Source organism: Sceloporus undulatus, chromosome 6, assembly GCF_019175285.1.
Source record: "Sceloporus undulatus isolate JIND9_A2432 ecotype Alabama chromosome 6, SceUnd_v1.1, whole genome shotgun sequence".
Taxonomy (NCBI): Eukaryota; Metazoa; Chordata; class Lepidosauria; order Squamata; family Phrynosomatidae; genus Sceloporus; species Sceloporus undulatus.
This window is the reverse complement of record NC_056527.1, coordinates 40535667-40551491: the sequence shown is the minus strand read 5'-3', so window position 1 is coordinate 40551491 and position 15825 is coordinate 40535667. Positions and strand designations below refer to the sequence as shown.

The 15825-nt window shown below is 40.7% G+C and overlaps 1 protein-coding gene across 2 annotated transcripts; it reads right to left on the bottom strand.

Annotated features, from left to right (window-relative positions):
• Positions 1–5060: 5060 nt before the first annotated feature.
• NUP42 (nucleoporin 42) lies at positions 5061–13872 on the bottom strand. Of its 2 annotated transcripts, XM_042477097.1 has the most exons (8): positions 13724–13872; positions 12940–13091; positions 8771–8969; positions 7605–7699; positions 7098–7174; positions 6830–6916; positions 5934–6018; positions 5061–5826 (listed from the first exon to the last, which is right to left on the bottom strand). In XM_042477097.1, exons 2-8 carry the CDS (start codon positions 13034–13036, stop codon positions 5249–5251), a joined length of 1218 nt encoding a protein of 405 aa, XP_042333031.1. In that variant the 5' UTR covers positions 13037–13091; positions 13724–13872; the 3' UTR covers positions 5061–5248. The 2 variants fall into 2 exon arrangements, with proteins under 2 accessions (XP_042333031.1, XP_042333032.1); XM_042477098.1 differs by lacking the exon at positions 6830–6916.
• Positions 13873–15825: the final 1953 nt, after the last annotated feature.

Below are 15825 nucleotides of genomic sequence, written 5' to 3'. Positions count from 1 at the left end.
AGATTCATTTACCACTTATTCCCTGTACAGCTGAAAGCACAGGGAGATTTATAAACTATGTCCATTAATTTAGATATCAATATCTCCTTCTCAATATTGATATCCAAAATGTTAAAGTGAATACTTTACTATGAGCCAGTTGAGTTTAATTGCCAATCCCTTTCAGTCATAAAGTAATTGCCGATAAAAGCAATTAGGGTTGCCTTACAGAGTGCATTCTGTCTTGTATTCCCATTGTGTGCAATACAATATATCCTTCTAATGCTCTATAACTTTTCAAATAATCTCTGGAATCATTTGTATATGCGTATCAACTAAGTCTTTTTACTGCCTCACAGCCAGATCTATAAGAATTCACTCTTTGTCAGAGGTCCTAGTAGGCTGCCACATTAGAGGTGGTAGGAATGCAAGACTATAATGGGAATTCAGTTGGTGTACAACTCATCAACTGCCCTGTTCAAATGAATGGAGATAGTGTTGGACAAGTTCTGGAACTCCAGAACCTACTATATTCTACTTAGAAATGCAGAATGGTGGGTGGGCCCTGAACAAGCCAGGGAAGGGGTTAACTTACAAGTACAGGTTTACCTTTGATCAATGGGGGCCCTCCCAAGAAAAGCATGGCCACATCAGAGCTTGTCATTGGCAGGAGGGACCATTTTACTGATCATAGCAAAATTTTTATAGTTTCAATTCAGTATGAGATCATGGTAATCAACAGCAGTGGCATCACTAGGGGGTGCGGGCTGCACTGGGTGACACCTCAGAAGAGGCACACAGCTGAGCACCCCCCCCACCCTGCTGTGCACCATTTTACTCATTAGTAAACTACTGTCCAGAAGGGAGGGAGAGTGCCCAGAGCACACATCCCTTGCTGGGCGCTGGTCTACTCATGTGTGAAATGGCATCCAGCAGGAAGGGAGAGTGCCCAGAGCAACCCCCACTTTGCTGTGCACTCGTTTACTCATGAGTAAGCTGGCACCCAGCAGCAAGGTGAGGGGTGTATTCTTTTTGCCCCATTCCCTGGAGGCCTCACCATCACTCCACACGAACAGCTTTTGATTGACAATCAGTGTTTACAGACAATATTCTGATCAGTGAAAAGAATGTAAGAGCAAGCTAGAAATTTTGCAGTTTAGAACAATATAGGTCTGTAGAATTAGACATCCTGAGAAAACAGCCAGATAAGATACAGTACTTGCAACATCAGGGCACACAGGATTCCTTTCCACAGTGGCCTTCTGTAAAACATGTTGGAAGATTTTTGGCATTCTCTCTTCCCCTCCTTAGACAGATAGATTTTCCTGCATGCAAATCCTACTTCTCCCCTCATACAAACATCCCATTTGTTCCTACTGAATCACAGGGCAATAACTTTGCAAGTTGGTAAACTAAACATGTGATTCAGGTCACTCCCACTTTTGAGAAGTCTTCTCAAAGATTTTCTCCCTCCCTGTTGAGTTCCTCATCTTTCTCCTCTCTCAGCTTTCTTTGGAAAGATGGTGAAATACAGATTTCTTCTTTACCTGAATTATTCATTAGCTAGATTAGGATATAGCCTCTACGTATAAGTAGATTAAAGCCATTAGTAAACCTTTGTTTAAGCTGCAGGCTACTTGTGTTGTTTTTGAGTCAGACTCAGTCCTTAGAGAAGCGTAGTTAGACAAGGACACGTTTCTGCTACTCTGCTGATTTAAAGCTAGACCAACAGACTTGGCTTTGATATTTAAATATTTTTGTTTCTTTAACAAAGTCTGAAACCTTAGGAAACGTGAATTGCCCTACAAAACGTACTCTCTTTGTCTTAGATTTTAGGTGCAGAAGGATGAGGCTGAGAACAATCTCAAAGATGGCTGTGCTTTTCCTCACCAAACATTCTCTGGGTCTGGCAGTAAATTCTATAAACCAAATTCAAGTAAAGTGGGGAGATCTAAATCTGAGGTGATTTCATGTATATATCAAGGTCAGGTTTGGGGGTCAGAATAATGAATTTTGGTATGACTTGTGGATAAGTTTGTAGGGATAGTGGGTTTTTTTAGGTTCTCTTGGGATAGACCTAGCTCTTGTCTTTTACCTCTATTTAGATAAGGCAATGGTTCCTTTTTTAATGAATTAAAGTACAGTGGGCCCTCCACATTTGCTGGGGTTAAGGGTACAGGACCCCTATGTAAGTGGAAAACCACAAATAAATGACCATAAAATTGTGCTGGAAGACCAAGAAATACCCCCACATCCTCTAGAAGGCATGTGCAGGCTGCAAAAACAGTCCCGTGGGTCACATGCAGTCCACGGGCTGTTCTTGGCCCAATTTACAAAATTTACAGCGCTTTATAAATAAAAGTTATTAATAATAATAATAATCTTGCTTTATGCAGTGTACCTAGGGAAAGTACAGTTGCTCCCTCATATTCGTGGGGGTTAGGGGAACAAGACCCTTGTGAATATGGAAAATTCGTGAATAGTGCAAGCTATTCATGGATTGGGGATTCACGAATTTGATTATTCATGACTGCAGCATGCGCCCTGCCCACCTCCTCCTCTGATGCCTGGAACAGCTGCAGCCAGCTGTCCCAAGCATGGAAGGAGGAAGTGAGCAGGACGCATGCTGCAGTCGTGAATAATCAAATTCGTGAATCCCAAATCCATGAATGGGAAGGGACATCTGTATTTTATCATGGTGTGTTTGCCTTCAAGTCGCCAGTTGACCCCAAAGCTTTTAATATTAAAACATTAAACAAAACATTCTAACAAAATTCAGTTAGCATTTAAAGCATTTAAAAACACAAATAAAACTACAATATCAACCAATTCAAAAGAACAAGGTGGTACGGTGGATTTGGGAGTGGAAGCCTATAATCTTTATCAAAGTGATTCGTTCCGTATGTTCAAAAAGCCTAAGACCTAACAATAAAATTCCCATTCACAAGCCTTGACACACACATCACAAGAATTCTCTTAGCTGTTATCATAACTTCTTCCTGTTCAGAAGAATTTATTAAATGCTAATCGGGGGTGATCTTAACCTCAAACTGCTTGACCAATAAATGGGTTACATTTGTTTCTCCTTCTTACATCATGTTCTGATCTCTTCCAATTCAGCACATCAATACTTCAAAAATATTTATATTATAATGAATACTATACTACATATTGCAAATCCAGATTAAGGTATCAGCAACAGTGTTTTGATCTTACAGAACAGTATATACAAAGCAAGAGGTAGGGTGAAACATTTACAATCATAGAGTTGGAAGAGACCTCAAGGGCCAACCAATCCAACCCGCCATGCAGGAACTCACAATCAAAACATTCCTGACAGAGGAGCATCCAGACTCTGTTTAAAAACTTCCAAAGGAGACTCCACCACATTCCAAGGAAATATAGCCCAAATATAGACAGCTCTTACTGTCAAGAAGTTCTTCCTGATGTTGAGGTAGAATCCCTTTTCCTGTAGTTTGCATCCATTGCTCCTGGTTCTATTCTCTGGAGCAGCAGAAAACAAGATTGCTCCACACCCCTTCAAATATTTAAACAGGGCTGTCATTTCACTTCTTAACTTTCTCTTCCCCAAGCTAAATTTACATAGCTCTCTAAGCCGCTCCTCCTAAGGAATGATTTCCAGACCTTTTACCATTTTGGCCACCCTCCTCTAGACACATTCCAGCTTGTCAATATCCTTCTTGAATTGTGGTGCCAGAAGTGGACAAAGTATTCAAGATGAGGACTGACCAAAGCAGAATACGGTGATGTGGCACTATTGCATCCCTCAGTCTAGATGCTATACTCCTACTAATGCAGCCTAGAATTGCATTGATTTTTCTAACTGCTGCATCACTGTTGACTCATGTTCAGCAAGACGCCTAGATTCCTTTTCCATGCCCTGCTGCCAAGCCAGGTGTCAGCCATCCTATATTTGTGCATTTCATTTTTACTGTCCAAGTGTAGCATCCTACAGTACATTTCTCCCTGCTGAAATTCATTTTGTTAGTTTTGGCCTAGCTTTCTAATCTGGGCTGGGCTGAGGACAGAACCCTGTGGAACCCCACTAGTCACTTCCCTTCAAGATGAAGAGCCATTGGTGAGCAACTGGGTTCAGTTGGTCAACCAATTACAAATTCATTTAACAGCTGCATTGTCTAACCTACATTTTACTAGCTTTTTTTTTAAATCATAGCCCTTACTGAAATAAAAAATATGCCACATCCACAGCATTCCTTTCATCTACCAAGTCTGTACCTCCAAAATAAATAAATAAATAAAAGATATGGTTGATCTGGCATGACTTGTTTTTGAGAAACCCATACTGACTTTTAGTGATCACAGCATTCCTTTCTAGGTGTTTACAGAGTGCCTGTTAAATGATCTGCTTTGATCATTTGACTGGACAAACTGATCTTTATGTCAGACATCAACACCAGATGTTCCTATCCTATCAGCCTTAGCAAGCACAGTCAATGGGAGTTACAGTCCACAACATCTGGAGGGCTAAATTATTCCCACTGTATACTAGAAGCTCAGACTCTCAAAGCTTGCTTCCAGACTGCATTCAAAGGTACTGTTTCATGTGCTGCATGGTCTCAGACTTCACACATTAGATCAAGGATGAGAAGAACAAACTCATTATTTTACTATTTCTTGACTTATTGCTTTGAGGACATGTACTGTTTAACAATTAAAAATATACTTCCAACTTATGTTATTTCTGAAAGTACTTTCCTAATGTTTGTTCAAAGGTAGCTTTCTTAAATAAGTTTTTTGGGCAGAAATGTGGTCTGTAAACTATGTAAATGTATGTAAAGATCCATAAGGGTGGCAAAGTGTGGCCCATGGATCACATGTGCCCACCAGCACATTTCTGTTACCTCCAGCCTCCAGGGGTTAAAAAAATGTTTTTCAATTTCTGGCCCTCCAGATATTATTGGATTCAACTCCCATCAGCCTAATTAGTATATCCAGTGGTGAAGGATTATGAAGATGCAATCCAGTGATCTCTTGATAGCAATACAATAAGCACTACACTGCAATAAACCATGAAGGTAAAAAAAAAACAAACTACTAGGTGCGTTCCATTTTACGTTTATTGAAAACTATAATTTGCTTATGCAGCATTCACGATTTCAATGTCCTTATCAGAGCCAAATCATATCATTGGCAGAAATGAATTTTTTAAACCAATGCTGGTGAGGCAGAAAAAATATTTTCTGAAGGATTACTGCTTTTGTATCTGATAAAAAAATTGCTGAATTTACTACATACTTAAGAGTTCAAGAGGAGGCGGCTTTAAAGGAATTTTTCCTAGTGAGAACTTTTTGGCTTCAAATTGCTTTAGTTCTTCCTCGGATAACTCATTTTTTGGTGTAAATAACTTTTCTGAAGAAATGGTAACTGGGGTTACTGAGGGTGTCAATGTAGCATGACCGCCAAAGGCATTTGCTGCCTTCCCAAACACTGAGTTCCCTGAATCCAAAATAGGGGCAGCAGCTGCTTTTCCAAATCCTGAAGTAGTTGTGGTGTCTGAAGAACTTGAAGGAAAAGATTTTCCAAAATTTGAAAAGCCAGGAGCTCCAAATCCATCCGAAGCTGCTGTTGTCTTAAATGAAAAGGAAGCTGCTGATGAAGACGCTTGGTTCCCAAAGCCAACTGAATGGGATGGGGCAGAGGGGACATTGGTGCCTTGAACACTAGTAAGGTTCCCAAATGCAGGCGCACCACCAAATGCAGGCGCACCACCAAATGCAGGCGTGCTTCTAGGTGGGACGCTGCTTAGTTCAGAAGTTGACTTAAAAGAGAAGGTTTGAGCACTGCTCTGTTTATCCACAGGAAAGGCTGCAAGTTTAACACAGAGAAAAGCAAAAGTTAGGTTTACAGTCTTAAGATCAAACACTAGAATTCACATATACCCCATTCCGAAACTGCCAACTTTTAATCCTTACTGGATGTTCCAAAAGCTGATTGCTGCTGTACTCCAAACCCAAATGCAGGTGGTGGCTGAACAGCCACATTCTTCAATTCTGCTATCTTGAAACACAAAAGCAAAACATGAAGCTCTACATCTTATATATCTAGAGCAGTGGTTCCCAACCTTCCTAATGCTGCGACCCTTTAATACAGTTCCTCATGTTACGGTGACCCAAACTCATGAAATTATTTTCGTTGCTACTTCATAACTGTAATTAAATAGGTGTTTTCCAATGGTCTTAGGTGACCCCCATGAAAGGATCATTCGACCCCCAAAGGGTTCCTGACCCACAGGTTGGGAACCACTGATCTAGAGGTTCACAAATAAAAACAAGTTTCCAATTTGGTGGGACTCAAGTTCTTTGGCAGACTGCGTTTTTAAGACATCTGTATTGCAGAAATAATATACTTTGACACCACTTTAACTGTCATGGCTCAATGCTATGGAATTCTGGGAATTGTAGTTTAGTGAGACATTTTAGCCTTCTTTGTCAGAGAGCTCTGGTGCCACAACAAACTACAGTTCCCAGAATTCCATGGCACTGAGCCATGGGAGTTAAAGTAGCATCAAACAGTATTATTTCTGCAGTGCAGATGCAGCTACAGAAAAGGGTAAGAACCACTACCACAACTGAAATATCAAGAAGGGGAGTGAAGGAAAAGAGGGGTTATGTCAGGGATATAAAGGATGCAAAAAAAAAGGGGGGAGGGTGAGGTTGCATCTGATGCATTCAACAGAAACAGTGCATGTAAAAGAAGTGTGTAACAGTTACTTTTTTATTACAACTTCACAAATCTTATACTAATAGAATAAAAATTAAAATATAAATAAATATAATCAAGAGGTTTAAAAAAATCAAATGTTTTTCACCAATCTAGTTTTAGTAGATGCATTTATATTCTTCAACTCATGCAATCTGCTTCTCCACTGGGTCAATAACTGCTGGACTGAACTGATCTGAAAAGAGGTAGGAAAAGATTATTTTCCTGCCAATTAAGCAAAGAAGAAATAAAAATTCTCATCAACTGTGATTATAATGTGCTGCTATATAAAGAAACAGAGGAACTATTATTGCTCCACAACTCAAATATAGCTTTCAGAATCATCAAAGCATTTACACTAAATTGTAGATACTTACATAACTTTGTGTATCATTGTTTGTTCTGCAATTATAATATTCAAGACGTAACTCTGCTGGTAAAAAGTCTTGAAAACCTGTAGGGAAAGGAACAATCAAAATTCTTCTATGCCCAACTAAGAAATTATAACAAATCACTGCAACCCCCCACAAGCCAGGGTTTCTTGCTGAAACTGTTTACATTACATTTTTGTACATTTAACATTTACACATTGTATCACTTGTTTCTTCAGTGTATTTCTTGGGTAATTCCTGACTGCATAAGGAAAGGCAGCACCACTAGAAATAAGTGATCAAGGAGCACAAAGCTGTTCACAAAGAATATTAACTGTAAATTAGCCATCTAAATCTTTGCCTCCCAAGTGTACCCACATGCAGAGATGTATTGGGATGAAAAGGAAGTTAAGAAGTAGAGTCCATACCATAACCCTATTTAAAGTAAATCACAATATTCAAGTAAGAGAGGATTCATCTGAGGGAAATTAAAGCAACCAGGTTAACGTCTACCTGAAATATTAGGCTTCTCTTTCATTGGTGAATAGGTGGAAAACATCCATTGGCCTGAAGATTCCCAAATCTCCATGTCTTTCATGATTATTTCCCTGGGTAAATGATATCAGAAAGTCATAAACCACATTAAATTGGCTATTTGAAGTTTTAAACCCTATCTAAAGAGATAGTCAAGTTTATGATGCTTAACTCCCACTGACTTCAGAGTAATAGTGTTTCCCAGTCTGTGGTCCACTAGTAATCAATGAGGGAAATGAGATGATTGATAAGTGAGGCCCTAAATCTGCAAGGGCAGCAAAATGAGAAAGTCAGTCTCTGAGACTAGGGCCTTCTCAGTGGCTGCTCCCACTTTCTTACTAGGGAAGCTACACAACTTCCCTCCTTGCACACCAGAAGGCCTGATTGTTTGAGTAGAAAAGTGCTGTTCTTAGTACACTGTACTTAGATTAATGTTTCAAATGACTTTAATTGTAAAGACAGTTTAATGTTATTATGCTTGGCTATTTGTGATTTTATTTTCCTTTTAAAAAAATCTTGCAACCTGCTTTGATGAGAGATAATCAAAGTAATACAATATAGGAAATAGATCACAATGGTAAGGCCTGTCACTTTGCTTCCCATAGTGTACTGCAATATGTTTATGATTAACATAATGAATTATTAGAAGTAGCTGCATTTTAATGTTTCTTGATATATGAATTTGATTCCAGCCAACCATAGGCTATGCTGAAATATTTTCAATAGCTGGCTTACACTTTGAACCACAAAAGCTTTGATGACAAAGTAACACCAAGGAAAAAGTTTGACACCACTGAGATACAGTCAGTCCTCTGTGTCCAAAGATTCTGCACCCACAGATTCAACCAACCATGGCTTGAAAATATTCCAAACAAACCAAAATCAAAGAAACCCCAAAAGCAAACCTTGACTTCGCCATTTTATATAAGGAACACTATTTTACTGTGGCGTTGTATATAATGGGGCTTCAGCAGCCACAGATTTTGGTATCCTGGAACCAAATCGCAATGGATGCCAAAGGCTCATTACACATGTATCTTGTACACAAGAGTGCAGTGAAAAACTAGGATTTTTAGGAAATTGGGCAACCAAATAAAGTCATTTAAAGAGTATAAACATTAAAGAGACAGAAAAGTGAAACTTACATAAGTTTCTCATCTTCATCTTTAATGCCATCATTAACATTGTCACTGGCATCTAAACCAGCAAACCTGTTCTGAGAAAACCCGAAAGATCCACCATCTCTATTGTCACGCCAGTTGGAAGATTTAGAAAAATTAGGTGGCTGGACAACATTACTGTATCTCTGATTATAGCTACTCCATCCTTCTCTTCTATTGGAACCTACAGTGGAAAGAAAGCAATGTTACATTGAGTACATGCAATGCACTTTAGCCTTCTATGAAGCAAAATAAATCTGAGCTCAGAAAAAACAAGGGAAAAATATCAGACAGGCCCATGAAAGGCCAAAAGACAATGTATAAATTCAGAAAAATATATAAAATACATATAGAAGGCATGCGACAGGCTGAGTACCCCTTATCTGGAATTTGAGTTCTAAAATACTGTTCTCCAAAACTGTCCATATGGCTGAGACAGTGACACCTTTGCTTTCTGATGGTTCAATCGTACACAGACTGTTTCATACACAAAATTATTAAAATATTATATATAAAATTACTCTCAGACTACATTTATAAGGTGCATATGAAACATAAATGGATTTCATGTTTAGACTTAGGTCCCATCTCCATGATACCTCATGCTGTATATGCAATTATTCCAAAATACAAAACACTACTGGTCCCAAGCATTTCAGATAAAGGAGACTCAACTTATATAAGCTGGAATGACTCTCTGGATGCAAGTCTCAAATCTTTCTTTAATTCCAATAAATACCTGTAGAATTACATGTACCTACATTTTTAGTAATGTTGTTCTAAAAAAACACTTCGTTTCCTATCTGAAAAGAAGTGGAGACGAGATGTTGATACTTACTGAAAATATTCATACTGGGGAGGCTGGAAGAGCAATCCACTACACAGGGGTTTTCTGTATGTGCCACCACTTGTGGTAGGGCAAAACAATTCAAAATTGTTATAACTGTTGCTCTAAACTGCCAACTCCCCTCAGTTTCAATTACATAGCCTAAATAAATGAAGGAGACATGCCTGTAATGAGACTTCCCTGCTCCCCCAGGTGAGAGTGGATAGCCACTTCAGCCTCCCCAGAATGAACATCCTCAGGATCAACCTCTCATTTGCAGGTAGGCTGAAGGAGCAATCTACTACACATAAGATACATCCAAGCCACCAACACCAGGGTAGGATTAATTATTAATATATTGAGCCACTGCTTGCAGCACAGTCCTATCAAACGCTTGACTAGACCTATATTTATCTACCTTTAAAGTTGCATAAAATAGGTGTATCTTTCCAACCTGCCGCTCTGGAGTAGATCTATCGTTCTGCCTGCAATGGACCTTTAGATCTTGTCTCATTGTGCTGCTCACCCCGTTTAATCCGACACTCTCTAATGATTATATTAGCTGCTTGTAAGTAATTAACTATAATTAGTTCTTTTTAATTACTTCTTTCCCCAATACAACTAAATTGTGATTATGAAAAGCAGCTGATGAAATGCTCACCCCTCTATCCCAAATGCAACTCCTGTGGCCTCTGAGGGGAAAAGCAGCCAATATCTGCTGGGCTTAATCCTTTCCCCCACTTCCATTCTGTTTTTCCTTGTGTGTTGTATCTTATTTAGATTGTAAGGCTGAGGATAGGGAACTGTCAATGTAACAATGTGTAAGAAGTACTCTATATAAATAAATAGTTATAGTAAAAGATAGCTTTGTGGTGTAACTGAACTGGTTCTAGCAATCCTCAACTACATAGGTGTGCTGTTGTTGTTTAATGAAGGACAGTAGTGTATAATATTCGATATTTTACAATTAACCTATCTAGTTACTTCTGAACAACAAGAAAGAGTTTTTCACTAAACATTGCAAGTTAATACAGTACCTATTTTTAGTCTTTGAACTGTAACTGCTGTTAAAAACTTTCCAAGCTCTGCTGTTGACTTTTTGACCACAAACTCTGCAATCCTATAAATATTAGCACGGGAGCAAGCCCCACTGAACTCAGTGTGTTTTATTTCTGAGTAGATATGGATAACAAATTACTATAATGAGAAACATACGGTACATCTGTGGAATTTGGTTATTATATCCAATAGCAAAGGTGCATTTTTGTAACAACAGCAACAAACCCTCCTCTGGAAATGAACTCCAAAAACACTGCTAAACCATCACCACTTTTTCTTCAGCATTCTTTGTGTCAAACATAAAAAGAATGCACCCTACACTGCAATTATAATTGTTTTGACGTTGTTTGATCTTTTAAGCCAAAGCCACCTGCAAGAGTTTATTATATGCATATGTATATCTACATATACACAATTTATTTATATTCTGCCTTTCCCAATATAGGGACTCCCTTTGCATAGTTCTTTTGCACAGCTCACACTAGTGTTATAGCACTATTGTTCCACTTTAACTGCTAAGTCTGTTTCCTGTGGAATTAGTGTTTAAATTTTTTATTTAAATTTTTTAAAAATTAAAAATTTACTCCTCCTCTTCTGTCTCCTATCGATGAACAGGGAGAAAAAGTTGGTTGGCAAAAAAAGCCTGAAAGTTTTTTAAAAAATTAAATGCAAAAAAAAAAGTCCTAATTTTTTGAGAAGAAATATTTAACTCCTTGATCTTCGTGGCTTCTGTGTGAGAGAGAATTCTTTAAGCGCAATCCATAATCTAAGGAGTGTGTGGCATCAGGAATAAACTCTTCTAGAATATAACCACACAGCTCAAAAAACCAACAAAAAACTATGGATGCTGGCCACGAAAGCCTCCAACTTCACAACAAATGGTCATTTTAGATTGTAAGCCTGACAGCAGGGAACTGACTGATTAAAAATAATAATTGTAAGCTGCTCCGATAGCCTTTAGGGCTGAAGGGCGGGGTATAAATGCCATAATAAATCAATTTCCGAGAGCAGTGGTTCTCAACCTTCTTAATGCCACGACCCTTTCATACAGTTCCTCATGTTGTGATGACCCCCAACCATAAAGCGGAGCGGTGTCTCGGTTCTTAAAACCATAAATGTTTTCCGATGGTCTTAGGCAATCTCTCCCCCCAAAGGGGTTGCAATCCACAGGGTGAGAACTGCTGTCCTAGAGTTTTCTTGCCAAGGCATGTTCAAAGGAGGTTTGCCTTCCCCTGAGGCTGAGAGTGTGTGACTTATCTAAGGTCATCCAGTGGGTTTCCATGGCTGAGGTGGGATTTGAACCCTGGTCTCTAGGGTCGGGGGCCAACGCTCAAACCACCAAAACATATTTTTTGTGGTTTTTTTCAGGCTAAGTGACCATGTTCTAGAAGAGTTTATTCCTGATGTTTCGCCAGCATCTGTGGCTGGCGTCTTCAGAGAATGCTGGAATGGAAGAGAGTGGGGATATATATACAGTGCTCCCTCGGGTTACGAAATTAATTCGTTCCGCCGCGGCGTTCGTAACCCGATGCATTTCGCAAGCTGAAAAGGGCTTTCCGTTAGCGCTGGCAAGCCGCGCGTTTGAATTTCGCGCCGAAAAAAATTCGTAACCTGAAAAAACCTTCGTATCCCGGAACAGTTTTTTCCAATGGAACTTTTTCGTATCCTGGAAATTTCGTAACGCGATCAATTCGTATCCCGGGGTACCACTGTACTGTGTGACCCTGGGTTGGGAGGAGTGATTTCCATGTTAATCTACGTATTGTGTGTAACATGGAAATCGTTCCTCCCAACCCATGGTTACACAACATATATATATATATATATATATATATATATATATCCATCCTCCACTCTTTTGTGGTGGCTTGAGCGTTGGCCTCCTCCTCCGACCAGGGTTTGAATCCCACCTCGGCCACGGAAACCGACAAAAAACTACGGATGCCAGCCACAAAAGCCTTCGACTTCACACCACAACACACACACACACACACACACACACAGAGCTGGCTCACAGTATAAAACTATATTATGCAGCTCAAAAATAAAAAGGGGGTGAGCTTTACCAGTGGCTCTCCAATGGTACATAACAAGAGACTGGGCTCTCTAGAGCAGGAGGGACAGGCTTAAAGCCCTCCTCCACTACACACACACAGAGCCAAATGAATGCAATGTTCAACACAGTCAATGGGGCAGTTGGGCAGAGGACACAAAATGGCCGCCAAGAGGGCCAGCGAGGCCGGCGCATGCGCACAAGGCCCTTGCTCACCTGGCTCATAGCGCGGGTGTTCATTCCAGCAGCGCTCCCCGAAGCGGCAGTTGCCTTGCAAGAAGAAAGGGCAGACCCCGCCAGGGTTACGCCCCATAGCAGAGCCTTCCTCCTCTTCTTATTCTTCTTCCCTCTTCTCAGCGCCGACGGACCTAAAGATTTATTTAGTATTATTATTAATTTTATTCCATTTTCTGTCTTTCTTTTTTTTACGCCGCCTTTCCTACAGAAAAGGGACCCAAGGCGGCTCACAAAAACAGGGAAGAAAAGCTCAGGGGAAAACAAAAGGGGGCTGAGTGCCTATTCTTGGAGGAGACCAGCCCTTGTGTGACGACGACGCGACAGCTTTTTCCTTCTGTTCCAGTTTGAGGCCGCTTTAACTGCCAGGGAATCCTGGGAATCGTAGTTTATCGTGGCACCAGAGCTCTCTGACAGAGAAGACTCACAAAAACTACAGTTCCCAGGATTCCCTAGCACTGAGCCAGGGCTGTTTAAGCTCTCTCAAACTGGGGTTATTCCTGCAGTGTGTTTAGGACGCAGATTGTCACTGTTTTAAGGGCCACGGCTGCAGTTGTGGCACAACTAAAACTCCCCTTCCCAGGATTCCACAGCCTGTGGCCGCTGAAGCGGTTTCGAACTGCATGGAGTCTACGGTGCGGATGCAGCCTGCCTTAAAACTGAATCAAGACAGTGTCTTTCTCGCAGCGCTTTGCATCGTAGACTTCATGTATCTTTCTCTCCCAAGAAGAGCTGGGAGCAAACCCTGCCCTCAAGGCGAACTCACCTGCCTCGCCGCCGGCATCATTTAGGCATAAAGTTAAAATAAGAGCCAAACTGCCGGAGGTTTGTTGGGGCTGAAGCGTCTCGGGCGCATGTTGATGACGTAGGCAGCAGTGGAGGGCGCCATTTTAGCGGAAGTAAGTTCAGTTGGTAAAGGAGTGAGCCTGTTGCAAGCACAAGGGGCCTTGCAGGGGTCTCACCCACAACAACAGCAGCTTTACCAAACTACCTGTGCAAGGAAGCCTTGGGGGTCCCCAAACTGCTCTTTAAGGGCTTTTGGACTCCAGCTCCCAGAATCCCAGGCTATTGGCCAACATGGCTGAGGCTCCTGGGAGATGAAGTCCAAAAGCTCTTAAAAAGCACCGCTTGGGAAACCACTGCTGTACAGTGTTTGGAAATAGATGACCGCACTACGCTCTTGTAGTGCTGCTATTCCACTTTTAACTGCTCTGGCTGCCTCCTGTTGCACTCTGGGGTTTGTAGTTCAGTGAGGCCTAAGAACTCTCTGGCTGAGGATTCTAAATGCCCCTCCTTAAACTGCAAATCCCAGAAGGCAACAGGAGGCAGCCAGACCCACTGAAAGTGGAATAGCAGCACTATAAGAGTGTAGTGCTGCAATGTGGATATAAAAGTGAGTTCATGCTTCAGAGTCATGCTCAACATGGAGGACATTTTGGATTTTTTTCTTGAACAGCAAGAAAACATGTAGGGCATGTCCTGGAAAAGGATGACATCTGGTCACGGGTTGGAGGGGAAGTAGCAGCACCTTTAAGACGTTTTAGTATGAGGTTTCATGGATATAAGGCCACTTCTTCAGATGCACTATGGAAGGTTTGTTGCGTACCTTCGTCATTTCCAACCCTATCATGAGGTTTTCTTGACAAAGATTTGTTCAGAGGGGTATTGCCTTTGCTTTCTTCTGAGAGTGAGAGACTTGCCCAACAAGGTCACCCAGTGGGTTTCCTGGCCAAGCTGAGACTCAAACCCTTGTCTCCAGAATCACAGTCTAACTCACAAAACATTACACCATGTTGGCTCTCACTTCAGATGCAGTACAGAGTGACATTAAAGCCTGTTGCCAGTTCCCCCCCCCCAATTTATAGAAGCCAGCAACTATAATCCAAGTATACAACATAATCCTTTCCAGTTTAATGTACCAGTGTTTGTACTTCTGAATTGATTTCTGAATTAAAGACAATTTACATAGCATCTCCAGCCATTGCCCTTGCCTACACACTACCATGAACATTTATGGATGGGATTTGATGCAATATAGATGGAAAATGTGGGTAGTTAGTTGCAGGAAGGCAAGTAGCGAAAAGATGACAAACTCCCCCCCCACTAATGTTTAGAAGTCCATTTCAGCAGCTATAGTTTGCCATACAAACTACATCTGCTAAAAACTCCCCATTTTGAAAATGTATACATAGGACAGCTTACTTTGCTACTAGAAATCGTTCCCATATATTTGAACCCATTACTTTTCTGCACTAGAACAGCCATGCCTTTCAAATATGGTACAGCAATCATAAAAGAGTGTATGTACCCTTCCTGCCCTGGTACACAGAGGAAGTGTAACTAATGTGTTCTAGTGTAATGGACCCACATTAATTAAGAGCACAGAGTCTTGGGACAGAAATGTGTATTGTATGTGTAATACGTAATGTATATTTTGTATTGTACATTGGAGAGTGAAGAAAGATAGAAGAAAAATCAACTCACTTGACGTGGTGCTGGAAAAGACTGCTGAAGACAACAATTGGGTCCTAGAACAGATCAACCCAGAACTCTTCCTGGAAACCAGGATGGCTACTTGAAACTGTTGTACTTTGGTCACATCATGAGAAGGCAAATAATTAGAAAAGAATGATGCAGGGAAAGGTTGAGGGCAGTAGAAAAAGAGGAACACTGTACACCAGATGGTTAGATGGGCCTGAGCAGGGCAGTCAGGGAATCTTGGAGATGTCTCATCCACACGGTCACCATGAGTCAATGTTAACTGAAGGGCGTTTAACAAATATTATATGTGAACATATAGTGGTAAGAATTCAAAGATAGCCTTTTTAGCCTGGATCAGTATGAAAAGGAATATTGCAGTAAGACAGC

Excerpts from the sequence above, each read along its gene's own strand:
- NUP42 (XM_042477097.1), bottom strand. The coding sequence starts at position 13,036 with ATGGGGCGTAACCCTGGCGGGGTCTGCCCTTTCTTCTTGCAAGGCAAC. Across the intron at positions 6,917-7,097 it reads ACAATGATACACAAAGTTAT|ATCAGTTCAGTCCAGCAGTT; the intron begins GTAAGTATCTAC and ends ACCTCTTTTCAG. Across the intron at positions 6,019-6,829 it reads CATCTACTAAAACTAGATTG|ATAGCAGAATTGAAGAATGT; the intron begins GTGAAAAACATT and ends TTGTGTTTCAAG.